Below are 27829 nucleotides of genomic sequence, written 5' to 3'. Positions count from 1 at the left end.
AGGCTGACTGAGTTAAAATAAAGTCATGAAAGATGCAGAAATGAATGCGTTTGCACAACAAAATGATCAGGAGAACTCATAGTTACACAATCTTTAGAATACATTTCTCTGTGCTTTAACTTATAGGAATAGTATACAACTATTGCTTTTTCATTGCATTTACTGTAAATAAGAATAATGAGGTACTTGAACTTAACTTACCACTTTATGCTTCTACTCCACTACATTGGTCTGCTTTAGAGAGGTGAAGATTTTACACAAATCATACAATCAGTTCATAAAACACGTCAAATTGTTGCAGATTAAATGACCAAACAGTGTCGTTGATTCATAATAATAATTGGATTTTGCGCCACCTTGACCGGCTGAACCTTAAATGTTTAATGCATCTGTAATACTAATCCATAATAATATACACTCAGTTGCCAGTTTATTAGGTACAGCGAGCTAAAACTAAAACAACAGTCCTGCAATAAAGCCGCGCTTCATGGAGATTATGATCATTTTTTGTTGAAACAGTAAAACCTCCATGAAGTGAGGATTTATTACAGCACTGTTTCATTAGACAGAATTAGTTGTATCTCATGAATTTTAAACTAATTGTATACTGTAATGACAATGAAATCTGAAAAATCCAATTCTGCATAATGAGTCCTCTTTGATACGTGTTGCCCTTGTTGCTTTTAAGACGTCAGTACTTCTATTGAAGTACATTTATATTCATTTGAATGCAGGCCTTTTGTTTATCATATTCTCTTGTACATTTTCATATTTTTTATTTCTGAATACTTCTTCCTCCACTGTATTTCTGATCTCTTTGTGGACCCATAAACCCAGTAACACTGCTCAAATCAGTTGCAATGTGTTGCAATTATGTTGTGAAAAATACCCACAACTTCCCTAGAGCATGCAGCACACCCCCATCCTCTGCCAACAGCAACAGCATTCACAGCACAAACAAGACAGAAATAGCCCTTTCTCCATTTGAGTGTTTCTTTACTGTCTTCACTACAAACAATACATATCCTGCAACACACAATTGCTCATAGTCACAAACATGCTGAAATGAAAACTATTGAAATTAGCTTCGGGCTACCGCAAGAAAACAGATCTAACAATATTGCACATTTCTGTACATGGCCTGATGGGAAATTTGGCAAAGCAGATGTCCATAAAATCAGGACTAAACTCCTGTGATCAGTGATGGCCTCTTGGTAAGACTGAGTGATAAAACACATGTAAACAGGTCAAAGAAAAGTTATAAAAAAAAATAATCACAAGGCAGATTATCTGAATAAAAAAAAATAACCCTCTCACAAGATTCAAGTTAGAGAAAACTAAAGCATCAACTAAACGAAGGCCCTAAAATACTGTGCAAGAGTTAAATATTGAGCAAAACCATTTCAAGCTATCATATTATTCTTTCTCATAGTCAAAGCAGCCATCAATGTTTTACTTCCCAACAATGAAGTATATCCACTCTTTTGTAAGACAGGCCCTGATGAGAATACACATGACTATCGCTTTGGTACACACGAATCCGACATATCTTGTGATACATAGGGAAATCCACAGTTTAAGGCAATGTATTAGACGGTTACATACACAAAAACTGTCTCCATTTGTTGTGTTGGGTTGTGGGGGTGAAACTGTTTTTGGAATTCTTCCTCAGCGAACAAATATTAAAGGATTAAAGGAAGGTTTCCATGTCTGTCTTAAAACATTACTCATATGTGCATAAGCACAGTTTTTGCTTGCAGTGTTCATAGCTCCTGTTCATACTGTTAGGAGATCCCTCCCTAGCATGCTGGGGGACAAATCCACAGTCCTGGTTCCGTTTAAAAATCGTTTTCAAAGTTCAGCTAAAGTTATTTTTGATTATTCAAATCAAGTGGGAATCAGAAAAACTGACCAGCGAAACACAAAGTGGGAATTTTAAACACTAAAACTTTGGAAGTTGCCCACTTGATTTGTCCAACTGATACTACTAGAACCTAATTTTAGCTTCAGCTAAAAACAAAAACAAGGACGGTGAATATTGCCCCACATCTCATTAGCACATTAGGAAGGGATCCTTTAGCAGCTAGTATGGACAAGAGGACTGATTTAATTCAACAAAAACCTGCTTCAATGTACATATGGGCGCTGAATATTCAAAAATGTGACCCTATCCTTTAAGTACCAGAAATAACTTCACAGGAGGGCCACCAATAACGACCAAACATGCACCGGCTCATGTCAAAGGCCTCTTTGCCTGAGCCTGCAGCTGCCTTGGAACCACGATTGAACGCTGGGCCACGTGTAAACTACAGAAGACTATACACCTATAGAAGTGCTCCTTAGTTAGTAAAATAAATCATGTATACTATTGGCAACTTGCCCTGTAAAAGTCTACACACTTGTTTCAAATGAAACAGAAAATGTCCTCTCAGTGATGGGAGCGTATGCATCGACAGCCTGCATCAGTAACAGTAGTAAAGTTGAGAGCGCAGCCCCCTGAAGGTGTCGTCGTCCTGCCCGCTGGCCTGCTCGCCTTCAAAAAGCATGGAGTCTGGGAGCACCACGCCCTCTAGTGGATCTGGCTGGCAGAACTCCACTATGAATTCCTCCTCGCAGTCCAGGAGCACTCTCAACCACGCACCCAAGTCCAGTTGGCCCGCGGTGCCGCCGTACTCCTCTGGCAAAACCGACCGCGGGATGTTGCGGTGCAGAGAGCGCAGGTCCGAGCCGTGGAGGATGTACTGTATGAGGAGACAGCACAGATTCAGATACACACAGTCATCTGCCTCATTACTTAAAGTGGCTAGAATCAATCAATTTAATGTTGTGTCATAAAAGGTGTCACTCGTATTAATGAACCCACAAAGAGTTATCACCCGACTTTGCAGCTCCTCTCAAATTAATAAAGATTCTTTCAGCTCATTGCTTTGTTTTTAAGAGTCCACAACTTTACGTTTTTTGGTTCAGGAAAGCTCTAAATATACTACCTGCTCAGCACTAAACAGCAGCTAGCTGGTGAACATAGTGGAGCATTTAGCAGCTAAAGGAACAGATATGTCCTATTCACAATTAAAATGAATGCTAAAATCTCTGCCGATTGTGTAAATTAACTGTATGCTAAAACCTTTGCCATATTGTTAAATTAAAAAGGTGCCAACATGTTTTTCTTGTTTCCATTATCCCCCAAATCAATAAAAAACTTGCAAGAGATATAGGGAAACACATGGTTGTGTAGCTGGTGGTTTGAGTTCATCCCCCTGAAAAGAAAATGCTTGGCCTTCATCTTCACAGATGAAAATAGACCATTATTCTGGAGCAGAGGCTGCAGATAAAAGGGAGGTACAGGACTGGAAATAGTCCTTTGTTTAAAACAAAAGAGTCAGACACAATTCAAGGACAATAGTTACCCTCTCTGCCATCTTCTCCTTCAGAAAAGGCTTAATAATAGCAAAGATGCCTTTAAAAATCCTGGGCTCGTTTATTATGTTAACAGCCTTGATTCTGATTGGGAAGCCATCCTGTGAATTAGAAGAGAAACTGCACTCAGAACAGTCACAACTGGTCCTTGTCAAACATTTCAAATGTGTTTTGTGTCTTGTGTAAATATTACACTGTCTGCAGTCACGACAAAACTCAGTCAGTGCTAAAGAGCCACTGTTGTAGATGACAAGGTTTCTTTCTCACGCGTCTTAACATAGTTACTCATAATTGTGTCACAACATAGAAAAAAACATTTTGACTAAATGCCGCAGTCATATATCTGTTCTGGAAAATATAGTTATGTGCTGATTTCAGATCATTGATTGTTTTTACCTGGAGGATGCTCACAACTTTTTTGGCAAGGAACGGGCCTGGATTGGAAGCTTGTGACATGCCCACTCCGCTGTAGTCGGCTAAGATGACGATACCGTTCACCTGCGTCTCCTCCGGCTGGATCAGCTTCTCCAGAGTCAGATAAATGGCCCTCACATTGTCAACAAACGGATAATCATTTGGTTTCCATTTTCCTGTGACAGGAGATTGAGTTTAGTAATCACACATCATGAGTCAAGCCCATCCTGGAAGAATTGGTCAAACAGTATGTACTTAGAGTTTTGGAAAAAATACACTTCGTTTGAGGTCTACTGGAGAAAATGATAGCTAAATGGAAAACAGTCATCATAAAATTGTTCGTTCATTATAAAACTGCAGAATTGTTCAATGAAGATGAAGCTGATACCAACCTGGTCGGAGAAAGAGGATGTATCTGCCGTTGGGGTCCGGCTGTGGCAGGACTGTGAGGAAGCCCAGGTCCAGGACGTGTTTCACTGTGGATGGCTTCAGGTCCTGGAAGACCTCTGGCCAAGCCTTGCGGCCTGCGTGGTAGTTGAGCAGCAGCTGCAGAGCTCGGTCGTAGTCGAACTTCCTCGCCCGCAGGAAGCGCAAGAGAAAGGCGTCGTCCAGGCGGGTCCTGAGATTGGGCTGCTCCTGCAGAGTGAGGGGGAAAGAAAGAAAAGAAAAGAAGAAAAGACCATAAATAACAAAGAGTTGGTCCTACTAACATGTCCATGTATCTAAAGCCAGATGTGTCGTTTTGCTCTGTGCCATAGAGCTCCATTGACCATTGTCACAAGGACATTGGTTCCTTGATAACAATAAACACCGAGCACTGCATTTTGTTTTGATTCATACATCGTCCCGCTGCCGTAAATACATCTGTGGCAGAAAATTGTCCCCAACAGATTCACATTTACTCCTATTTAAGTAATGTTTTCCAAAAGCTAAAATGGCCAGCTGTTTTACAACACTGCATTTGAAAAACAATGTATATATTTATGACACATTTTTAAAGATTTACGTCTTCGGTAGAGAGCCACAGGCTGGTGATGTCAGAATGTTTACGGTCAGCTGATGTCATTCACATACTGTAGACTGCAACTGGAAATAAACTGGGACACATTGAGAATGTTTCGGTTTAAAACTATGAAAGGCTCTTTATATTGTATAGTTGTGACATCACAACCGTACTAACATCCCGACAGCTTGTTTAAAAGGCACAGTTTTGGAATACGGGCTTTGTGTATTTCTCCATAGGTAGAGTCTTTCGATACTTTCACAGTGATCATGTATAAACCTCCTTTATAATTTAAAAGAACATTTTAGAATATGGGTTTTTGGCAAAGATATTTTTCACAGTGAAAGTTTTTGTTTTGTGCACAGTAATTATATTTTACATTTTTGGCTTTTGCAAATTAGTCTTTTGTTAAAAATATTTCCCAGACTCACATCTGTACAAGAACATTGCCTGCTTATGATAGAACATAATATGTGATTGATGAATTTGAGTAGGTAGAGTAAATAGTTTTTGGGGTTATATTTTTAGGGATGTTTTCTACTAAACTGTCCTCTCCTGCATTAAATATAACTGGCACATAAACAGGAATGAGACCGTGTGTGTTTATAGGAATACCTTAAGTATCATGTCTCTCAGTGCTTGGACATCCCGCAGACGCCACTCTGGCTTCTCCTGGAGCTCCTCCCGGGCTTTGTGCACCAGCTCCGGGGTCAGGGTGCAGGAATACATGGGTGGAGGGGGCCCAGGGAACCAGCTGTGTCCTGCAGCTGCTGATGGGTCCACTGGAGGAGACCTGAGATCGATGGACTCATGCTGATCAGCCATGGACTGACTGGGTAAGGCTGTTTGGCCAGAAACACACAAGAGGGACAAGAAAGTCTATGAAGACACTAAAAGACACCTGGTTCTGGGCTATTGCTATTAGCTGCTAGCAGATGACTCACACACAGTGGTGGAAGGTAAACTAAGTACATGTACTTAAGTAAATAAGCTATAAATCAATATTATGCTTAGATATGAAAAATATTGAATTATGTTTCTGTTCTGAGACGTTGTACCATGAATCAACTTACAAAGACCACAAAAGCACATAAAAGCATGCAACACAACTGTTTACTTCAGAGGAAAACGTTGTTGAAAACGCTTCTGGTAAAATCATGCTTCATATCTGCAGCCGAAGGACTCGCTGACACTAACATGCATAGGCAGCCTGTGTTGTTTGTTTTGCAAGGGAAGCACTTTGTGTTATACATGACTATGGCAAAAACTTACACAATTTAAGTTGCAATGGCAGACCGTTCCTAGATAATGCAGTCAATGAACCAGCCGCTGTCTGCCCACTGCAGACGATCCACGCGAGCCCAACCCCCGCTGCTACACAGAGCACTGTGTGATTGTTTATATACAGTTTACTACTATTGAACGTGTCCAAATTGCACCAAATTTGAAAAGGCACCACATGGGGGCCCCAGCAATACACCCTCCAAGTGTGAAGTAGTCTTGCCTAGATGGGATGTGAATCCACTGCACACACATAGTTTACATCAATATCACTTAACTTAATAAAACGTTCCCTGATAGCTGGAAAGAGTAGGATGATTCGCTATAACACCACAAACATGCTAACTGTATGCATTTGTTAAACATTGAGTCAGATCCTAAACCAACACTGCTTGGCTAATATAATCGGATCCGAAGCAGAACCGAAGCGACACAACTAAAGTCAGAATAATGACTGAGCACCAACCCAGATATGCGTTTAACTTGAACCGCCTGGGACTCACATGAACGCCTTTTACGAGCAATGTATTGGCAAGAGATATAAATGTCATTCAGAAGCCACCGCGACCAGAAAAGTGTCAAAAAATCACAACTGACCTGTCAGGAAAATCCTTGTTCCGGGTAGAGAGATGGCGGTCTCCCATTGGTTCATATGATAGCACGTGACGCTCTGTTGATGCACCAGAGAGGTTGAGTTTTGCGTCTGTTGTTTTGATGGCAATGCCGCGTTCATGTGCCCTTCGTAAACTAGCCACTCATACTTGAACAAAATGTACCTTGTCCCAAAAAACATTTTTTTTTTTTGTGGGTGTTTCGTGAGTCTCTCATCTTTTTTATACTCTTAGCACTTGTTATTCGAAAACACATTTTCGGCAAATGACTAAATGACGTGGCAATATTCACACGGCGTCGGTGCATTTCAACTGCACATGTTGCAAACTAACATACATATAAATAGCATACTTCTTCACGGACTATTGAGTGCTAGTTTCAAGTTATTTGAAAGCATAAGTACTATTTTAACGGCATTAGTAAAAATAAGAGCCTGTCATTTTTTTTTTTTACAGTAGGGCTAGTGCATACTGCGTGTAGTTGTATTCCCTGCATTAGATAGATAGATAGATGTATACTTTATTCATCCCCAATCTTCATCATTAAAATAAAAATACTCCAATTAGTTTTAGCTGATGTTAACGTTAACATGGACCATAGGGTTGATGTGGTCTAAATGTCTTGTTTCGATTGTGGGCAGATTAGATCGCATGTATCAGTTCCATTTGAATACGGTAGATGGCAGAGTTTGCCTTCATATTGCTCAACCTGCATCCCTGTCTCTGAAGGCTACGTATGCCATCTTAATATCTGTCAGGTATGTTTTCTGTTTTAAAATTCAAAATAATTTCTTAAAACGATAATGGATTCATATAGATGTACTTTACTTTTTGGGTGTTTTGGTAAGTAACTTTACTTGGATATCTTAGATGACTTCATCATGACAATCGATTTAGTCTAAATGGAGCACATTATTATTATCTATAGACTTATTCAACTAGAATATAGAAATAAATCCTTAAAGTGTCAAACCTCTCTCTCCCTCTCCACCCTCTCCCTCTCATGAATCAGTGCTATCTATAATGATTTTATGGCACTTTATCAGTCTGAAGCAACATGTTGCATTATGCTATCAGTGAACAAGCAGCACTGCCACGTTGGACTCTTTTTTCCCCTCCAGAGACTCCCAACATGTGGGATTTCTTTATTAAGTAGTCAGAGAATGTGCAAACCCCGTCAGTCCTCATAAAATCATAGATAATGTAAAATATGGTCTGCAGAAAAAGCAATGTAAAAATAGATCTCGAGATTTATTAATTCATCTTCACATTGTAAGGCAACATATTGCCTTTTTTTGTAAGGCAGTACAGGTTACAAGGCAGAATTTATTCCATCAGTTAAACCATGACAAAGTACTAAACAAAAAATATAATATATATATTAAAAAAAGAAACACAACATATTATTGGGAAACTTCCTCAGTGTGTCTACTTGCGACTTTTATAAAGTGTCACTACAGAGTTCACTACTTATTCCAAGATTCCTTGGTGTAAATTTGAACATGTTCAATTTCACTTTTGTAATATGTATTTTCCAATATATACAAGAACATATATTTTAGTCTTTTCACAGAATGTTTAAAAGTTGAACTCTGAAGTGATTTCTGTTAGCTTTGATAAAGACTTCCTGGCTGAAAGTTGACACCATTTTATCACTAATAAACATAAAATAAAATACTGTGCAACACTAAATACATGACAATGTAAGGCCTGTTGTAACATTCATAAAATACTGACATGACCCCACCACCATGTCTAACATGAGCCTTACTGCACACACTGAGGACATGTGAAAAGTAGTGATGTTACCCAATAAAAAACTACATATATACAACAATGTACGTCTTTCTACACCTCGACTTTAAAGAACAACCGTATGAATGGATAGTTGGGATGCTAATAGTTTTGTATGGCTTTTGCTTGAGCTGTGGAGTTCAACTGCTGCTGCATGTCTGAACAAATATATCCCTGAAGAAAAATAACAATCTGCAAGGGACTAATTGCAATTATATTCTTTATATTTAGCAACTTTATTGTTTCAGTCAAGTTAACAGCTTTAATGCTGATTATGTATGAACAGACACATTTAAAACCTGGTTTAACACAATAAAAAATAAACTGAAGGAATAGGGGTTCAGAAGATTGTTAGATGGCCTCTTGCTTTGTAATGGTAGGCTGAGGGATGGAGGTTGGCTGCTTGGGCACGGTGGCTATGACCCCCTGAGCCAGTTTATAGTGTTCTGAGCTGGAGGCCGTAGGCGGAGATGGGATTGGGGTTTCAGGAGTGGCTGAAAAGTAGAACACAAAAGAACAGGAGCGAGTTAGAAGGGAAAACTGCAGCATAAGTGTATATTTACCATTCTGTGGTATAACGTGTCTTTCACAATTTTCAGATGAGGAATAAGCACTTTTGTGAAATTTCTCAGAGCATTAAACATGTTTAGAAAGAATAACAGAAGTTCCCTTTGACAAAATAAGCCAGATTAGTTTCCATAAAGAATTTAGAGGATTATTCTGCCAAGCCTGTTTGTCCTTCCAGCTACCTGACTAGGCTGCACATGGAGCTGGGTGAGGGAGATTTGACCATCACTGTTAATTAAAGTATGATTGATTTCAGTTCTCTTAGATTCATTCTTCTGATCACGCTGCATGTGGCAATGAATGAATCTCAACAGCCACTACAGTTGTGCTCCACATTTGTCTTTTGAACTTACAGATTTGACCGTTGTGGATCGGCGTTGGGATGTTGGTCACTATAACATTGCTGCTGAGGTGCTCTTGAACCAGGTGAGGGTGCAGAGAGTGAGGTGCGTGTTGGGCCTCATTGGCAGTACCTGAGAGACAAAACACACAAAAATACAGTCGGTCTTCATTTACTACTGCATATCTGACTCCCCAAGAATGCCACAGTCCTCTCTACTGTCTATATTCTTAACAGACGTGGATTCTGTATATTGACCCAAAGCTTTGAAGATCAGAGGTCATGGTTACAAATGATCTGAAAGAGCTCACCTCCGAGAAGCATTTCCTGTAGCAGGTTGTCAATCTTGGCCATTCCAAAGAGTTTGACAAACTGGATCTGTTCGATCATTTGCCAGGTGATGCTCTGTAGCGTCGGCAGCAGCAGGAGCAGCTCCCCGAAACGGCCCCGGGAGTCGTACTGCCTATCGTTGATGTAGTCTTCCAGGCTGACCTGGACCTGGTATCGCATCCGCTTGATTTTTCCAGGGTCACTCAGACCTTTAGCATCTGAGAGCAGATAAAAGCAGGTGTTGTTTACAAAGACAAGTGTTTTAAATAAGTCAAAATGTTTTATCCGTATACAGTGTCTAGAATACTTCTAAGTGATATTTTTGTCTTTTCAAAAGTGGCTAATACAATCCAAAAGATTGTTCAGTAGCAGTACCTGGGTCAAAGAAAACTATGGCTTTCAAGCAGGCATATTCATTGTCGTCTATCTGAAGCTCCTGGAAGGGGAGCACCAGTTCATCCAGGATTCTCACCGCCACCCTGCCAACCTCCAACTCCGGGCAGTTTCTTGGAATGATGTAGTCATTTCCTACAAGAGCGTCACATTTCAGGTTTAGAGCAGGAAATGCGACAATGCTTTTTGTAACAGGATTGGGCGAGTGTGGTAAAACATTACTTCTTATGTCAGTTTTACCTAATAAGAGGATGTCTTTGTAAAGCATCGACCTTTTTGCAACACCAAGCAAGAGGTGCTCTCCAGCATGAGCTCGCAGCAACGCCACCTGAAATACAGTGAATTCATTGACTTATTAGCTGTGTGATAATAACTCTGCATTCATTTGAATGTGTTGGTATTGTACAGTTCTTTCCCTTTCAAAAAAATAAGTCTCTTTTGAAGCTTTCTGTGTAAAGTGAAGAGTGATAAACCCCGGAAGAAGACACTGACTCCCTCACTGATATAACATCAGCAAATCAGTTACCAAGGCCTGGTGATCAAATTGTTAATGATTCAGCACTTTTTAAAAGGTGGGATATAACTATAAAAACAGCTCATCATACGCTAACTCAAAATTAAAATACAGTAACCACTCTGGTTGAAGAGTTTTAGGTTTAAAATAAAAAATGTTTTTTAACATATCTCCTTTTTTTTTTACTCCATTTTTATTTATTTAGGAGGAATATATCCTCAGAGTACTCCTGTTCTCCTGCAGCCCACACTATGGGCTTGAGCAGACTGGTAGTAGATGAGTGACCAGAGTGTCTATACAACTATGTGCACTGTGTCTGTGTATAAGTCTTACCTGGTCATCCAGGGGCAGGTCACAGAAGGCTGGGATGTACTTGGCCCACTCCACCAAGACCAGCAGCTGCTGTTTCATGGACTCACACACATCTGTGATGGCGGCGATCTTTTTAGTCCTTATGTCGCCGTTCAGTATAGGAGCAGGGGAGGTGATCTAGATAAGGCGATGCAGATGTGGAATCATTTGATGCCTTGTTACAAGTGATTAATCACAGTGAGATGTGATTCCCAAACATGATATAGTATGTCTTACCTGTCTTGACAGCACGTCTGCCTGGATGAGTGCATTGATGGATGGTAAACTGCTGTCTTCATAGCTGGATCTCCTGGTGCTGATTCGGTCTCTTTCATTCTGCACAGCTAAAAGCACACACAGATTTATAGTGTCATCACTGCTGCAGAAATATTCAAAGAAAAATGTGCCGTCTTCTTGCAACACGCAGGGAAACAATGACACATATTTCATTTTCCCCATATCTTTGTTACACAAAGAATGCAGAGCAATTTAGCAGAAAAATAAGTCTTCCAAGGTTGTCATGTTTATCAGTATATGGCCATTATTGCCCGGAAATGTTTGCTCAGCAGAAGCTGGTTAGAGACTTCACCGCTGCACAGAGTGAACATTAACAAAGTACTCTCGTGGGTATTGCAACATGTCAATTCAGTGGGGACGGCTCACACTCTGGCAGGGCCTTGCTGATTAAAAGAGAAATTCTCTTTTTTGTTTTTACAAAAACATATATATTGAGTTTATATATTCAGTCAGTGTGCTTTGAAAACATAAAAAGTCTCCCACCTTCTTTCTTCATGCCGGCTCTGAAGCATTTCTTCAGTCTGCAGTATCTGCATTGATTTCGCTTGTCTTTGTCCACAATGCATTGTCTGTTGAACCTGGAAAATGAGTGGATTAAGTAAGTCATAGAACCAAAAAGAAACTTGAATGTTTCCAGCCAGTTTCTTCATAGTAAACGGAATATCTTTTGGATTTTGTCTGCCCTCACCTGCACGAGTACATGTGGTTTTTGCGGACGCTGCGTCTGAAGAAGCCCTTGCAGCCGTCACAGCTGGAGGCCCCGTAGTGTTTGCCAGTGGCTCTGTCTCCACATATGGCACACAGGCTGCCAGCCCCGAGGTGGCCGGTAGCATTCATGTTGGCGCTCTCAGTCGGTGAGGAGTCTGACACACACGGAGAGCGAGAGAATAAATCATCAGTTTTTAGACATGAGTGTTTTTTTATAAAAGCGACATCAAGAAATATGTTTGAGCACACATTCAGCGAATGTTTCTACTTGACAGTTTGATTTAAGAAGGTGTGAACGGCTCAGCGTGAATACAGTGATCAGCTCCATTGACGGCTGATCAAATCCAGCCTTCATGTTCATGAACCTGCAAGGATCTGTTACCTGCCTGAGCAGCTCACACAGAGTCAACAGAGCATAATTGATGTCGGCTTGATTGCCTCTGAAAAAGGCAATCACTGGAGACAGATTTCTTTTTAGTCACAGTCTCACAGTTATCAGACTTGGTCAATCAATCATAGAGCATGTCATGCTATGGATGTCAGGCTGACTCATGATGCATTGCTATATGTTTATATAATAGAGTAGAAACACGTAAGTGGTGAAGAAGTTAATCTGTAAGTAATGGTCCCTGTGAAACTTCCATTTTTGACTCTTGTTGGGAATTTTAGAATCAGGATCACAGCCAGACGTCATGGGAGACTGCATATATAAATAAGTTGGTGTCATTGTGATCCCGTTTTCTTCACTTTAGACTCTGTGGGAACAGACCATTTGTAACAGGAGATGCGTGATCATGATACTCAAACTACTGCTTCATCAGAGGATGAATATCAATCCGGTGTAATCAATCGGACACCACCTCGCTCCCCAAGCTGAAACAGGTTCGAATTGCCTCGACCAAATGACCTGAACTATTGAGAGTAGAGCGAAGTCTCGTAAATCAAAGTTCCTCAATGTTTGTGTTGTGCCCAGAGGTGATAAAAGAAGACCACTGCACAGGATCATCCCTCTGCGTGTAGATGGACAAATGACCCCTTTTTATCACTTCACACAAGAACTCCCACTTTCCTCTCCTGACCAAAGTTTTAAATCAGTAAAAGTTTCAAAGTGCAACGCCAGAGCTGCATATAATGTGACTCACCTGTGCCCAATGGGAGCATTTGCATGTTTTCGAACTCCAGTGTTGTATACGCTGGGTCCAGAGCCTCGCTGTAGTCTGCCATGTCCATGTCTGCCAGTGCTTTGGACAAACAAATTCTCAACTACCTGACAGTGGTGCAGAAAGACTTGTCCAAGAAGCTAATGTGCCCCCCCCCCACCCTCCACCCCTCCTTTTCCTTCCCTTCTCACACCCCCACACACCTCCACTAACCCCCCCTTTCCTAGCTCCGCCCAGTAACAAGGTAGCTCCCTGGCCCAGTTGAGTGTGATGGGGACCTACTGGTGTCACAGAGGAGACCAGTGACTGACAGCAGAGCTCGCCTCCTTCTCCTCCTTCCCTCGTGCCGCTAACCAGAGAGAGGTGGAGTGTCTCTTTCTAGTTGATGGTTAACTAGCCCCTTCAATGTTGAATCACAGGGTTGTTTTTTGGAGGGTTTTTTTGGAAGAGATAGCACAACTTTGATATCTGACATCTCTTCTTGGTTCCCTTGTCATTAATGGATAGACAATTCCTGCACGTGAGCTAAATCAGGTCAATGCTTTACCTAATCACTCCGTCACTTTAAACCCAGCTCTTTACAGCCAGCACTTTCTGTAGCATGCTGCTATCACATGCACACAAATTTACAGCGTCCACATTAAGTTATAAAGCAACCAAGACCAAAAGAAGGTGCAGCTTAGCTTTGAGTGTCTGCAGGGAGACCCAAAGTGATAAGTGGTTTTACTGAAGTACTTTACTGTGCAACGTTCAAGGTGGTTTACTTGAGTATTTCCACTTTGTGCTACTTTATACTAACACAACATTTCAGAGGGGGAGTTCACTACATTTATCTGAGAGCCATGGTTATAAGACAGTGGGCCACAACTTCTCCTGCATAAGTGTCTGGACATTTTGCAGGTGAAGCAGAACTATCGGGTGTTAAAAAAATGCAACTGAACTTCAGTGTTAAGTTAAAATCTGAGATGAAGAGTCTGTCAAAAAGCTTCCTGTCACAGCAAATCCAGATTTAGGTTCCTCTGCACAAATATTATACAAAACATTATCCAAAATATAACAGGAAACCATCAGAGAGAAAAGCCTACAGGTAATATTTTCTGCTGTAAGACTGATGATTTAAGTTAATCATTGTATTGTACTTTATTGAAATGTTACTGCAGGGTTGAATTAAAAAATAAACATATGGTGGAATAGATTCTTAACATTAAAAGAGTCTGATCAGGGGCAAAACACACACGACATCCCAATCGTTTAACACTGTGACTAACATTCACTTAAAAAAACACAAATTCATTAATGCTGACAGCTAAATTCCCTTTTTGCAAGATTTTACTTACAACACATATGATCAATTTGCAACCTGTGATACATTATGATAGATGAAACTCCCCAACAACATATAGTGTTACATTAGAATGCTTCTTACATGTAAATGCCTTATACGTAAATGTCTGACTTCTGTTCAATTTCATTGCAGGACTTTTACTTGCAACCAAATAGTTTTACAGTGTTATTGCTATGATGTTAAACTTCTTCCACTTCAGGAAACCCACGAGTCAGAACATATCAGTCCGTCACATTCAGACCCACTTCCATGTATAATACGACGCTGGTAAATCTGACTTAATTCCAGCATAATTAACAGAGGAAATAACTCTTGCTAAAGCAAAGTGATGCCTTTATGTAAAAGACTTCATTGTTTGTGAAAAGGGCTGACCCAAAAGCTCAACTCTTGTTGTTGGGAAGGCAGCTGCATTTTTAAGGTTTATTTTAGAAAAATATAAAGATCAATATTCATCAGTCGGAATGGAACCTGATTTATTATCAAAGTTATTTTCTGTAGTTCTTCATCATAAACTTGTCTAGAAGGTCTTCGACTGTAAATCAATCACTTAAAACTCAATCAAAACCCAAATGATGTATTACAGTGCAGGAGTATTATTTGCAGCTCAGCAGATTTGAGAAAATAGAAATTATAATGTTAATAAATACAGTCTATATAAGTACATTTTTGTGTGTTTAGGAGAAAAATAACTACAAATAGGGTCACATATTGTTGTGAGGCTGATCTTTAGTATATCTATTGTCACAATAACTAACAAACTATAGGATATGATAGGCCGACTGCGGAGCACGTGGAAAATAATTTATTTAGAATTTATAACTAAATGTAACAGTTAAATAGATACAGATGCAAATTTGACCTACTTAAAAAACACAAAGAGCTTAAATAGAAGGTTATAAGAAAATATGTAATTATCCATGCACTTATTGGTGTAATTCATTTAGAAAATCTGAATGTTTGTGGCCGTGTTTTCAATTTTTAAGATGCGTTGATAATTATGTGTAATAATATTTTATATGAGTATGTTCTATGAAGTATTTAATACATTAATAACAACTAAAGATGTTTTGCAACTACATTTTAATGGGTTATAAAAAACCTATTAAGTATTTATACTTCTTATTGAGGCTACCGTGGGACAAATTAAATTATTAAATTATGATTAAATATTGCTAATTGAGTCTAGTTTTTAGCAGCAGTTCATGGCGACAGACTATTTACAGGTGTTTGAGCGTACTAGAGACCAGCGTTGGTCAATACAACACACACACACACACACACAATGGTCAAAATATATTCAATTAATTCATATATTCTTGGAATATTCATAAAAACTCTATCTGCTTGTAAATGCAACAGAGGTGGAAGAAATTTCTGGACAAAATCCAGTAAGTGGACCTTAAGTTAGAATTTCTTTCATCAAACTACTGAACCTGAGCACATATATAAACATATATAAAGCCATCTGTGAATGATTTAGATGATATGTATATAATCATAAATCAATCAGTCATTACAGCTATACTGTGGTATCAATCATTCACTAGTTAATGTGCCAGTTATGGATGCTTTACATGAGGAGTTATAACTTTTGACAAAAACATTACACATTATAATGCGTTCTTAACTATTTATCAAGTGTTTACAAATGCTTATAACGCTAAAGCGACGTGTTACTTTTTCATCAACTATTTACAGTTTTTTGGGTGGTTTTCTTACACATGTGACTTTTTTAACACACTCCTGAATCCTGAATTCAATTGTTTTAAAAAAATAAATTATCTGCTTGCGCAAAGTGTTCAACTCCACATGTCACACAGCAAACAGTAGTCTTGTATTTGAAGAGAAAGTGCCAGTACATAGCGGTAGGTCAACGATCCTGAGTTCAAGCCGGACCTCAGAAGCAGTAAACCCCACGTAGGTGAACCTGTTGACCATACACACATATTATACTGGGGGCTAATAACATTATTTTTATTCCAGCAGGCAAACTCCATAACATTCCCGGGGGCTCCTGCTTGACACTGAGATGATCTGTTTGATGATCATATTGACAAAAAAACCTCTTAATCCCATCAGAAATTAAAGTAGAAGTGATCAACCTGTGATTAAACATACAGAAACTATTCATTTCACTCTGTCATAGAATCAGATTAAATGTTCTTTGGAATCTTTAACAGCCTGATTAACTCAGTCAGGCTGAAAGAGTCATGATCAGAAAATGATTAGCATCTTCTTTACACACTAACAGATGATTATTCTGCATCAAACTCTGCAGCTCAGTCACACCATGTTGTTTCACTTCTGTGTACAGAGGTCGTGCATTACAACATTTCTGCATGTTCGATCCGTACTGCTCGTCTGCAATGCCCATATTTGCTCAAGAAGTGTGCTGATTATTTCAAAGCAGTAAGCAGAGGAGGAGGGGGGGCTATGAATGAGTCACTCAGACAAAATCTTATCTTCCCCGTCATTAAAGTGCTTTTATCACTGCTCCCATCTTAAATTTCTGTGAACTCCTCAAGGAACAGTCATATATACGGGACTATAAAGTATAATCTGTGGTTATAGCTTTCTTAATCACAAACTGACAAACTGTTCTGATGTGTTGGATAGAGATTCTCTCATAGTTCATCTGCATTTTGAGGTGGGGGGTTTGTCTTTGCATACTGTACCTACATTCCCGGCTGGATTGACACATGCAAGAAGCTATAAAATACAAAGATCTGAACAGAATAAAGTTAACAATGCGGTTCATTCTCGTGTCAAATGCTAATGTCACAAAACAACAAAGTGTGAAGTTCTGCTAAAGACAAACTTTCAGCTTCTGCAAATAAAGTTTGATCAGAAATCTATAGCCTGTCTCAATATTTAATATTCTAAAAGTAAAAGCTTTTTGATTCGGAGGAATAAGCCACATTTTATTCCCTTTCCTGCAGAGTAAGATGAGCAGTCATTTCAGGTTAAAATATCTCAACAAACATTAGATGGATTGCCATGAAAGTTTGGACATTTGTGGTTCCCACACAATGAATCCTGGTGACTTTGGGCGCCACCATGAAATTGACAATCAAGACTGGAAACAAGGGGACACAGCTAGCCCGGTCCTACAGGTAACAAAACAATAATCCCCCTACCAGCACCTCTAAAATGTATTAATCTTGTTTGTTTAATCCAAATAAAAACCGAAGTGAAAAACATTGTGTTGTGGTTTTACTGCAGATAGCTGTTTCTGCCTGTTTTCTGTCTTTGTGCTAAGCTAAGCTAACCGGCTGCTGGTTAGGTAGGCATGGTGTCAATCTTGTCATCTAACTCTCGGTTTTGAGTGTAACGCATCTATTTGATGGATTATCATGTTATTTTGTACAAACATGCATGTTCCAAACAGGATGAAATATAGGCTACCAGCTTTTAATCTAGCGGCATCATCAGGTCAAATCTTTCAATATTTTTTATATTTTTAAATCTTTGGTTTGTGACAACATACCTGGAAACCCCAGAGGAACTTTATTTAAAGCTAATTAGCGAATCTTAGCATGCTAACTCGTTAAGCTAACTATGGTAAACATGGTAAAATATTATCAGTTAGCATGTTAGCATTGCCATTGTGAGCATGTTAGCATGCTGACGTCAGCTTTTATCTCAACTCTGCCTAAGTATAGCCTGCTGTAGACTTGTTAAGCATACCATGAACTTTCTGCTAAAAGAGATTTGACAAAATAAGATAAGAACACGGAAATAATACATAAGTGTTTTCATCCTGTCATGCTTCAGTTTCATGCATAAAACATAATATATTTTATTTTATTTTCCAATGTGGTTAATATATTTTATTTAGTTTTTCTTCTTGTTTGTGTGTGTGGTGAATATTTTTGATTAGTGTGTTATGTGTTGTTTATGGCAGAATCAAATCAAATCATATTTTCTTATTGTAACGTTTGTGAGCACAATATAAATAGGTGAACAGCTGCTATTCATGCTGAAGCACATTTTTACAACACTTTGTTAATGGCTGCAGCTGACAACAACTGCCTGACGTTTAGCTGTTAGATACCTGCTAAATACTGGCCGATCACAGTGCTGTCTTATAATCAGTCACCCAAACTCCTGCCCCGGGGCTAAAAGTCAAAGGATCGCTGAGACCTGATGTAACACTTGTGATTCTCCCCTTTGAAACTCCAGTTTGTGAACAAAGTCCTGTCTATCTTCTGAATAGGAATCTCCGACCACTGACCAAACTCCATTTGCAACCACAGCCTATTTGTACCTTCTCCTCAATGACTACATTTCATTTTCCCAAGTCCGATCTCAAAGGCAGGTGGCAGGGAAGCAACATAGTAAAAAATCAAAATGACACGAACCAGCAGCTGGGAGGAAAAGACAATCATGGTGGCCTGGAAGAGTTAATAAGATGTGGAATATACACTGTCTGTGGACTTATTTTGTTTCTTTCTAAGAGAGCTGCACCACAGGGGAAATGTGAGTGTTTGTAAAGCACCATCCAGGAGCGCGATGATGTTGATAAGAGTAAAACAGAAGGAGACAATGTGCTGGCTGCAGCATATTTAAGGCTGCTGCTCTGCTCTCCTGCAGTAGATGGAGGAGATAGGTGAGTAGAGTGTCATGGCAAAGACCTTGTCAACAGATAACTATCTGCAAATAACACAGCTTATGCAAGCCCCTGTGGCTGACCGCAGGAATATCATATTTTCTTTGCCATTACTTTCGTTGCTTCCAGTGACACTGATTGATTCATTTTTGTCAAGATCCAATTGCTTTTATTTTTTTAAATCCCAATGTTATGTTAGTGCGTTTAATCTGACAAATTGTGTCAGACCTTTCTCCTGCTTTTAGAGTGGAAACTACTTTTGGACAGTCCTGCTTAATAGCTTCTTTAAAAATGTTCTTGTCAAAAAAGAACCTTTTATACTTCCAGTTATGTCTTCACAGGCTTACAAACCCAAAACCATCCTCTGTAGTGGGGTACGGTGTGTTAAAACGACAAATGTAATTATGTATGTAATCAAGTTACCAAACGGATCTTTGAAGAGGCCTTTCTGTGTTATTTAAAAAGATAGAAATGTACTGTTGAATGTTTTTGGTGCCTCTTCAGCGATACATAACCTGACTTTTTAACTGTGTTTTATAAAGATGGTTTCAATAAATTGAAAATGGAAAGACATTGAAATCAGCGCTTTTCTCTGAAAGAACAGAAGAGTTGACATATTGTCCTCACCCACGATGACTCTTTGGTCTCACGGTTTAGATAAATGGCTAGTGCCTATTTAGTTGCTCAGTATCTCATAATATTATTGGGTGACAAAATGCATGAAGGAATTGTTCAGTAGGAGAAGGATAATATAACACTAAGATTTATTAGGTTGCTTTTCATACTATTTCTGACAGTGTGCTCTGTATTTGTGTCTGAAAGGTCAGTAACAACGATTTACAGTTCATTTCTTTTTATAAACTAACTTTTGTAAAGTGCACAACTTTTTAGTTCTCGTGCAAAAACAAATATTTCCCCGTCACATACTGTTAACGCCAAAATAACCCTTCAACACATCAAATTTGTAATGTTTCAAGCTGAAGACAATATTCTCAAGATAAAATCTTTAATCTACAAAAACAGGTTTCATCTTGTTACACATCTAGTCAGACTAAAAAACTCTAGTAGCCTCTGTGCCACTAAATAAGTAAACAATTGCATCAATAAACACGAAGACCCATGCAAGACGTAAATCAATCACAGTTTGTGATAAGGCTCTGTAATCATTAACTCTGTTTTGCTGAGAATTCATTTTGACTGCTGGCCCAATCACCTCTGTCAGCAGCTCTGCTCTGAGCACTTTTATCTCTCTGATCCTCCATAAGGTCCTTCAGTCAGCAGCCAATCAATAGACATTTAACCTCCACTGCTTGAATAACAAGGCACTAAATATTTAGGGATTCAACCTTATCCTGTCAGCGTCATCCAAAATTAAAACTACTTTTGAAGACATTCCTAAATATTTGTAATTTTACTTAATTCAAGAATTGAAACCCATTACAATTCATCTGCTGACTGCATCAGTAACACTGACGCCTCCTTACATTTTGGGGGGACAGTTTCAACGCTCCATCAGCTCATTTTTCCTCATTCATTTATTGCTGTCTTTCTACCCTCTGAGGTCACATGCTGCTCTCTTCTGGTCACGTTCTGTTTGAAAAAAACAACTCTCTGGTCCGATCACACTATCGTTTTTTATTTCAACGTTACAGGCCAGTCAACAGCGGTGGAGGAAATGATCCAAATCCCTTTTCTTGATAAAAAAAGAAGCAACGCCACAGTAAAAGAAGACAAGGAATACTCCATATATAGACCTCTGCAGTGGTGTATTCAGATTCTTTACTTAAGTAAAAGTAGCACTATGCAATATTAAAATACTCCGTTACAAGTAAAAATCCAGCACGCATTGAAAATGTCACTTCAGGAAAAACGCAAGCATTGTCAATAAAATTCCCTTAAAGTATCTAAAGTAAAAGTACTCATGATGCAGAAAATAATATATGATCCGTTTGATGGTAATATACTATTTCTGGGTTATTTCTATGTTAACGTAATGTTAAATATATGTGAAGATGAGATATGTAAGTTGTATTTTAATGTTGTAGATGATTAAGGTGGATTTAATTTAAACTACATTATAAACATGTTGAGTACTTTCATCTATAACAGTCCATCATATTTTATGAGCTCAGCAGAGGTATTGCATATGAAAATATGTTTCGCCTAAATCTGTCAGATAAATGTGGTGGAGTAAAAAGTACAATATTCTTCTCTGATATTGAAAAGTATCAAGTAGCATGAAATTGAAATACTCAAGTTGAATTATAATTAAGTTCAGTACATTAGTTAATGTACTTTGTTCCTTTTCACCACTAAGTTAAGTGTCTTAAAATCATGCCTGAGTCTGGTACTTGAGTGTAGTTACTTTCTGCCACTGCCAGTCAGGCAACATGAAATCACTACTTACTACTGCCATCATGTGGACACATAGCACACAAAGTCTACATTCAATTCACTGTTCAGTTAACTAGCCTCATGCTAAAAGTTTCATTTACAAACAGATGAATCACTGAACTATTCTGCATCCAAAATATTCATCACATAGAATCCAATAATTGGGGTTGTCAAGATATTGTAACCAAATATACATGAAATATGTTCCTTAATGAACCAGCTCTTGTAAACAGTCAAAATTCAAAGCTTTCCTCTCTCAAAACACCTTAAACAACATTTCTTTTGAATGATTCAAGCAGCAGTAAACCAAAATCACCCAGTTTCATAGTTTCAATTTTCACATCAGCACTGCTTTCAGTCGGTTAGCTTCCAGCAGCTTTACTTCCACAACTCCAGGGTTTTAACGCACAAACAGCAGCTTGTTTTTCGCCCTCGAATCTGGAATAATCTGCCTGATTCTCAGAGCTCTCTCTGCCTCCGTTACGTTTACCTGGGTTGGTGAAGTGCAGCGTCCCATTCTGGCCATACATCCCTCTGAAGGCCGAGCCCTGACAGCTGAGTGAAGGCCCATGAGCCTCAGCGGCTCTCTCAGGCCCGGCCAGGCTGAGACAGCCTGGGAGGAGAAGCAGGGCCGCTGTTACTGGATAGTGCTGTTTGCCGGGGCCACCGGGCCGGCTGTAAGGGCCCACAGCACCTAGGGATAATCCCCCTAATGCCTGTCACAATGAGATTTGATTGGAGACTTGAACACCCGGATTAATAGTGTCAAGTGAACAGCGTGTAATATCTACCCTCCAAACAAGCCAAATATTGGGTTTTCTGCCTCTGTTTAACACCAGATAGGCACATCTCGATCATATTTTTATTACAGTACAGATTCAATTTCACTTCATCAGCTGAGTGATTTATTCACCAGGACGCTGTTGGTTTTATATAACAAGTATACTACTTTCTATACAGCTATAGGCTACTTTATAATTTGAATCTTCAAGTTCATGTCACACATTACTGCTGCTGTTACTATCTGATCATATGGTGACTCTGGCTAAACTCTGGTGGCTAAAGGGAAAGGAAAGCACCTCGCCATGGACACAGTCAGGGATTTTATTACTACAGTAAATGAAACAAAGCTGTATCTGTCTCAGTGTTTTCATTCAAAATCATTAAATCCTGATGATAAACACTGAGAAAAATAAATTCAACAAAAGGAATATCGTACAGTATAGATTTAGATATGTCTGCCAAATAAGGATTCCATCTGTTAGCATCTTATGAAATTCACATTTGGCTTGTTAAATTGGCATTGTGTTTTTGAAGAGAATCCAAGATGACTTGCTAAGTAAGTCTATCAAATGCTTGCTTGGGTGTTCTGTAAAGTAACTGTTTGTTTATTGAAAATTAAGCAACATTAATGTCATGTGGCAAAGCACTACAAAGAAGCTAGAGATGCAAGTTAATGTCAAGAGTCAAAGCACTAGAAAGAGGCTAGAGATGTGAGTTATTGTCAACTGTCAAAGCACTAGAAAGTAGGAGACGAAAGTTAACGACTGAATGAGAATCATTCAGAATGAAATATTATTGCAGCTTAATACATGTTGATCCTGCGTACTGGGAGGGGGAGAGCACAATGCGTGTGTTGAATGTGTAGTGAGAGCCGTTTTTGCGACCACGGTCATAATAATCCGTCCATGCTTCCTCAAAGTGTAGCAGCTCTGCAGATGTAAACTGTTAAAATTACTTGACCGAAAGAATCAAACAATGACTTCTATGTTGATGTGCAGACGACAGCAGTTCAGTGTGTATTTAAAAAACGTTCACTGTATTGAGCTCTGCTGAAAAAAAAGAGCTCAAAGGCATTTAAAAAATGTAAAAACAGGTTTTTGTTGTCTTAACAGGAGTCTGCAGGTGGTCTTTCAATGAAAGGACAAACATTTAATCAGTGGTGGACTCAATTACCACACCTAATTAGAATTTTGAAGTACTTGTATTTAACTTGAGTGCCTCCATTTTATACTATATTGTACTCATTCTCCAATATTGTACATTTTACTAAACTAAAGCTATGCAGTTACTTTACAGATTCATATTTTACACACAATAGATGCAATCAACCTCTAAAATATGATGAATTATTAATGACCGAAATATCCAACAGTAGGCCATTATAATGATGGATTGAAATCTTTGAAACGGCAGTTGACCAACCAACCCACCAACGGCTCAGAAAAAATTAAAATGTGAACATTTCCATCACAACCGGGCAACTCTATCTGATAAGGATGATCATGTGATACGATTGAAAGCTCCAGGACACCTAATGGACCTTGTTGTGAATACTTCTACTTTTATTATTTTAACATTTAGCTGATTATACTTTAGTTCTGCTACTTAAGCAAAATAATTAAGACTTTTTCTATGTTTACTGAAGTAACAGATGTCAATACTTTGTTTTAGTTCAAATTGATTTGAATCAATTCAAACTTCACACATTCAAACCATGAATAAATGCATTGCAATGCATGTTTTCTCATGACAAATCTTCATTACTACCCACATAGCAGCATGCAAGATAGTATAAGCCACAAACGTTATTTGTAATAAGTGCCTGTGTAGACAATATGTTGTTGTGTTTGTGAATTCCGTTCATTTGAGCCGTTAACTTTGTCTTCGTCGCTCACATTAAGTCACCACTCTGTGCCCCTCTGTCAAGTCATTCAGCTTTGTAGGCAAACAGATATCCGCTGAGGAGCTGTTGAACGGCTGCTGTCATGTTTACATTCACCAAGTAATTCTGCCAACAGCAGAGTTTGGGAGTTTGTCCAGGTTGTGACCGTTGGGCAATTAATCCCATATGTCTGACACAAGTTGCACGTGTTGTAGGATATATAGTGCATGTTACTTTGCTAAGAGGAAGGTTTGTGAGCTTGTCTCAGTAGCTGAGACTAAAGGAATAAAAAGGCTGTTTTGGTAAATTGTACCAGACACAGCTCAGATTTTGTAGAAATGTATCCATTTAAACTAGCAAGCAGCTGTAATCTATGGTGGATACAAGAAATCTTAAACCTTTCAGTCGAAATTATAAAGAAATTTGAGCATGAAATTGTGATACTTGCTTGAGTCATAATAGCAGCTAACGTTGGAGGCAAGGTGAACAGTGATTTGCAGTTTTTTTGGACACAGAGGCATGTTATAACCCGATCTAGGCCAAAAAGAGGCTTATGTAGGCAGCTGCCAAAGAATGCATTTTAAACATGAATGTCCCTGTTTTGGAACATTTGTTAAGCATACATTTATAAGGCATAAACAAGAAGAAAATGCTGCCAGTGTACTCAAAAACAGTGCAAATCAGATGAGACTACTTTTTGGTCATGGATGAAAGAGGTGGCTAATCAGTGAATGGGGAATACATAGATATAAACATACAGTGAGTTATTATGCACTTCTTTTTATAGATCTTATAGCATGAAGTTTGAAGGAAAAAGCTGAAAAAGAGCCAAAAGCAACAACATGTTAGTCCATCTCTCAATAGTTTCTTGGCTTCCCTGCCCTGTCTGAGGCACATTTGTTCCTACTGAAGAAGTAAAACGTTAAAAACATACCATGAATATATATTTTCATGTTTGAAAAAGGCCAAGTTATTTACTTAAACAGCTGGGCACTGTAGTTTTTAGCAAACATTACACAAACAGGAGTAAATAGAGTGTATGTGGTGCTCTTTTCAGTGGCAGATTAATACACAATTGGTGCTTTAGTGAAACTTTACAGCAGCAGAATGGTAAGTTCAAATAAACTACAGTGACCTTGTTCATCAAATAGACTGTATACTGTCAGAAGTGGATGTAAACACTGTGATGTCACCCATTGGTTAGTGGACTACAGTTTTGAAGCCTCGAGTTTGGCAATTTGGCCGCCACCATCTTGTTTCATTTGCAACCTGAAGTGAAACGAAAGGGTGGAGCTAAATACAACCAAATGCTAAATAGGACATTTTTAGGCAAACAAAATGTTACAATTAAATTTCATGAACTGTAAACACACCACAAACATGTACAATTCCCAGACTGGACAAGCTGTGGTAGTGACCTGTCAATCACAAGGCCCTATAGCGTTCTCTTTATTGTCTATTTTACTTTAAATGGGACCATAATTTACCAAATATACATCAAGTTGTATTGAAGAAGACTTGAAACTAGTGATTAAGACCATAATCTCATGTATATAATGTTTACTGAGTTAATAAACCATGTGAGAAGTTGAGTCATTTTCTCATAGAGTTCAATGCAATCAGACTTCTTTTTCAATAGAGAAGAGTGGCCCCTCGCTGGCTATTAGAAAGTATGCAAGTTTAAGGCACTTCTGCATTGGCTTCACTTTTCAGACCCGGAGGTTGCCGCCTAGTTCATCATGATGAAAGAACATGTCACCCAGGGCAACAGCGTGCAGTGGGGTGCGTTTTTTAATAGTTTTTGGACAAAAATGGAGGAACACTGTCCTACAACTCAGTTAGCAGTTAGCTCGCCAGCTACAGTAGATTACCAACTAGTGAGTAGTCACAATGTCACCAAGCTTCTAGATCAAAATATTTCGCACTGCAGTCATTTATGTTCTTAACTCACATATTTTTTAAATATATGAAGTCTTTCAGCAATCTAGTTTATGTTTCACGTCACTGTCACTGTGAATGATCACACGGTGACGTTTGGATGAAAGAAGAAAACAGTGTTACAAACGGGCTGAAGGAAAAAGTTCCTTGCCACTGTCTGTTACCAGGAGGAAGTGATAGTGATGGGTTGATGCAGTAGAGTTCAAAGAAATGGGGAAAGCAGGTGTGGGATAAACCCTTTAGGTTGATAAACCTAAACACAAACAGAAACACTTTACTTTCAGGGCTTCTAACATATTTAGCTCAATGATATAACATGAATATAGCAACATCTGTTCAGGGAAAAACAAAATTTCAGCCACATTAATCAATATTTTTATGACTGTTTTTTCTCATTTGGCCAGGGCTTTGTGAAATTTGCATCTCCACAGTGTTACATGCAAATCATTCAATGAATGACCTCTGGAGTAAAAACAAAACCTTCATCTGCTGTATTAAAAACTGTTGTGAGAGGCAGTAATGTACAGTAAGGCCTTCACTTTCTTTGACATTATTCAAAACACAGCGGTAACACTCTGTATGTTCGATAGCCTGTAGCACGAATGTGAAGACAGATGTGACTGATGGGGATTTCTGTGTTTGTCTTTGTACGGCATCATGTAAATATAAGCTTCATCAAAAGTTTCATATTTCAGGCTTTGCCCAGTTACAAAAAGAATGTTTTCAGCAACTCAGGTCGAGAATAAAAATACATCAGACTTCGTCCAGTACCGCAGCTTCTCAAAACTCTTTGTTGTATCAACTGCACCGACAACATCAAGCTCAAATCCTCTCAAATCCTTATGTAAACCCCCTTTAGACTCTATGCACTCCAACTGCTCTGATATCTCATAACACCTCTGTACCATCATCACCATCAGGCCCAGTTCCCTTGGCCTTTTTTAACAACCACCATGTCTCTGACACACCTCCTGAATTACAGCCGTGTGAAAAAGTCAGACACAAATGGCGATGATATTTCCACCCTGAATCTGTTGTGATCCAGCAGCGCTCCGGACCTCGAATCACCGAAAGAGAAAGAAAAAGCAAGCAGCTGCCACACTCAAAGCTTTTTTCCAATGAAACCACCGGGTTGATAAAAACAAAGTTTGTACTCACCAAATGGAAGTTCCATACTTGAACTGACTTGTGTATTTACATTGACCATTTCGTCCTCTGCTCCCTCTCAAACGTGTGTTTAAAATCCACTTTTTCCTCCCTCACCATAAGGTGTCAAATGTGGAAGTTTGGCGCAGGTTGCTGTAGTGTGAGAAGGGTGTTGTTGGTGCAAGGTAAGGCCGGTGTTGCCGCTGTTATCTTATTGATTTTCCTAATCTGGGCAAATGTGGGTGGGGAGGTTAAACAGTAACCAGGCTCGTATGGACACCAATCTATATAGCAGCTGTAACTAAGGCAACATGATGATAGAAACTCAAATAGACATTAAGTTATTACATGCTTTTCCCTCTTTCTCATCACCAAACATTTCTCTATTCAGATTTGGAGTGAGTAAGAGCACTTAATAAGAAACGGAGTTTATAAAAAAAATTACAGAGAAAAGCTGGAGGGTGGGGAGAGACATAAAAGACGGAGGAGTGGAGAATGTACTGAAGGTGGCAGCGAACAAACTGTGTATGATGAGTGACGTCAGTAGTTTTT

General features: G+C 38.9%; 2 protein-coding genes across 3 annotated transcripts; both read right to left on the bottom strand.

Annotated features, from left to right (window-relative positions):
* Positions 1-994: 994 nt before the first annotated feature.
* ttpal (tocopherol (alpha) transfer protein-like) lies at positions 995-6218 on the bottom strand. The gene is made up of 6 exons (XM_079167939.1): positions 6107-6218; positions 5450-5676; positions 4224-4467; positions 3814-4007; positions 3408-3518; positions 995-2741 (listed from the first exon to the last, which is right to left on the bottom strand). Exons 2-6 carry the CDS (start codon positions 5657-5659, stop codon positions 2463-2465), a joined length of 1038 nt encoding a protein of 345 aa, XP_079024065.1. The 5' UTR covers positions 5660-5676; positions 6107-6218; the 3' UTR covers positions 995-2462.
* A 1740-nt stretch (positions 6219-7958) lies between these two features.
* Positions 7959-27385, bottom strand: hnf4a (hepatocyte nuclear factor 4, alpha). Of its 2 annotated transcripts, none has more exons than XM_079167850.1 (10): positions 27290-27385; positions 12001-12175; positions 11796-11890; positions 11253-11359; positions 10998-11153; positions 10391-10478; positions 10133-10285; positions 9739-9975; positions 9441-9560; positions 7959-9014 (listed from the first exon to the last, which is right to left on the bottom strand). In XM_079167850.1, exons 1-10 carry the CDS (start codon positions 27336-27338, stop codon positions 8872-8874), a joined length of 1323 nt encoding a protein of 440 aa, XP_079023976.1. In that variant the 5' UTR covers positions 27339-27385; the 3' UTR covers positions 7959-8871. The 2 variants fall into 2 exon arrangements, with proteins under 2 accessions (XP_079023976.1, XP_079023975.1); XM_079167849.1 differs by lacking the exon at positions 27290-27385 and adding an exon at positions 13163-13302.
* Positions 27386-27829: the final 444 nt, after the last annotated feature.

Source organism: Pholis gunnellus (genome assembly GCF_910591455.1).
Source record: "Pholis gunnellus genome assembly, chromosome: 2".
Lineage (NCBI taxonomy): Eukaryota > Metazoa > Chordata > Actinopteri > Perciformes > Pholidae > Pholis > Pholis gunnellus.
Note: the sequence above shows the minus strand (reverse complement) of the source record. Positions and strands in the feature narration are given on the sequence as shown.

Coding starts and splice junctions, on each gene's coding strand:
- ttpal (XM_079167939.1), bottom strand. CDS start 5,659: ATGGCTGATCAGCATGAGTCCATCGATCTCAGGTCTCCTCCAGTGGAC. Junction 4,008..4,223: donor CATCCTCTTTCTCCGACCAG/GTTGGTATCAGC, acceptor CTCCTGTCACAG/GAAAATGGAAACCAAATGAT. Junction 2,742..3,407: donor AGGAGAAGATGGCAGAGAGG/GTAACTATTGTC, acceptor CTCCTCATACAG/TACATCCTCCACGGCTCGGA.
- hnf4a (XM_079167849.1), bottom strand. CDS start 13,250: ATGGACATGGCAGACTACAGCGAGGCTCTGGACCCAGCGTATACAACA. Junction 11,154..11,252: donor CAGACGTGCTGTCAAGACAG/GTAAGACATACT, acceptor CGCCTTATCTAG/ATCACCTCCCCTGCTCCTAT. Junction 9,015..9,440: donor GATCCACAACGGTCAAATCT/GTAAGTTCAAAA, acceptor TCTACTTTTCAG/CCACTCCTGAAACCCCAATC.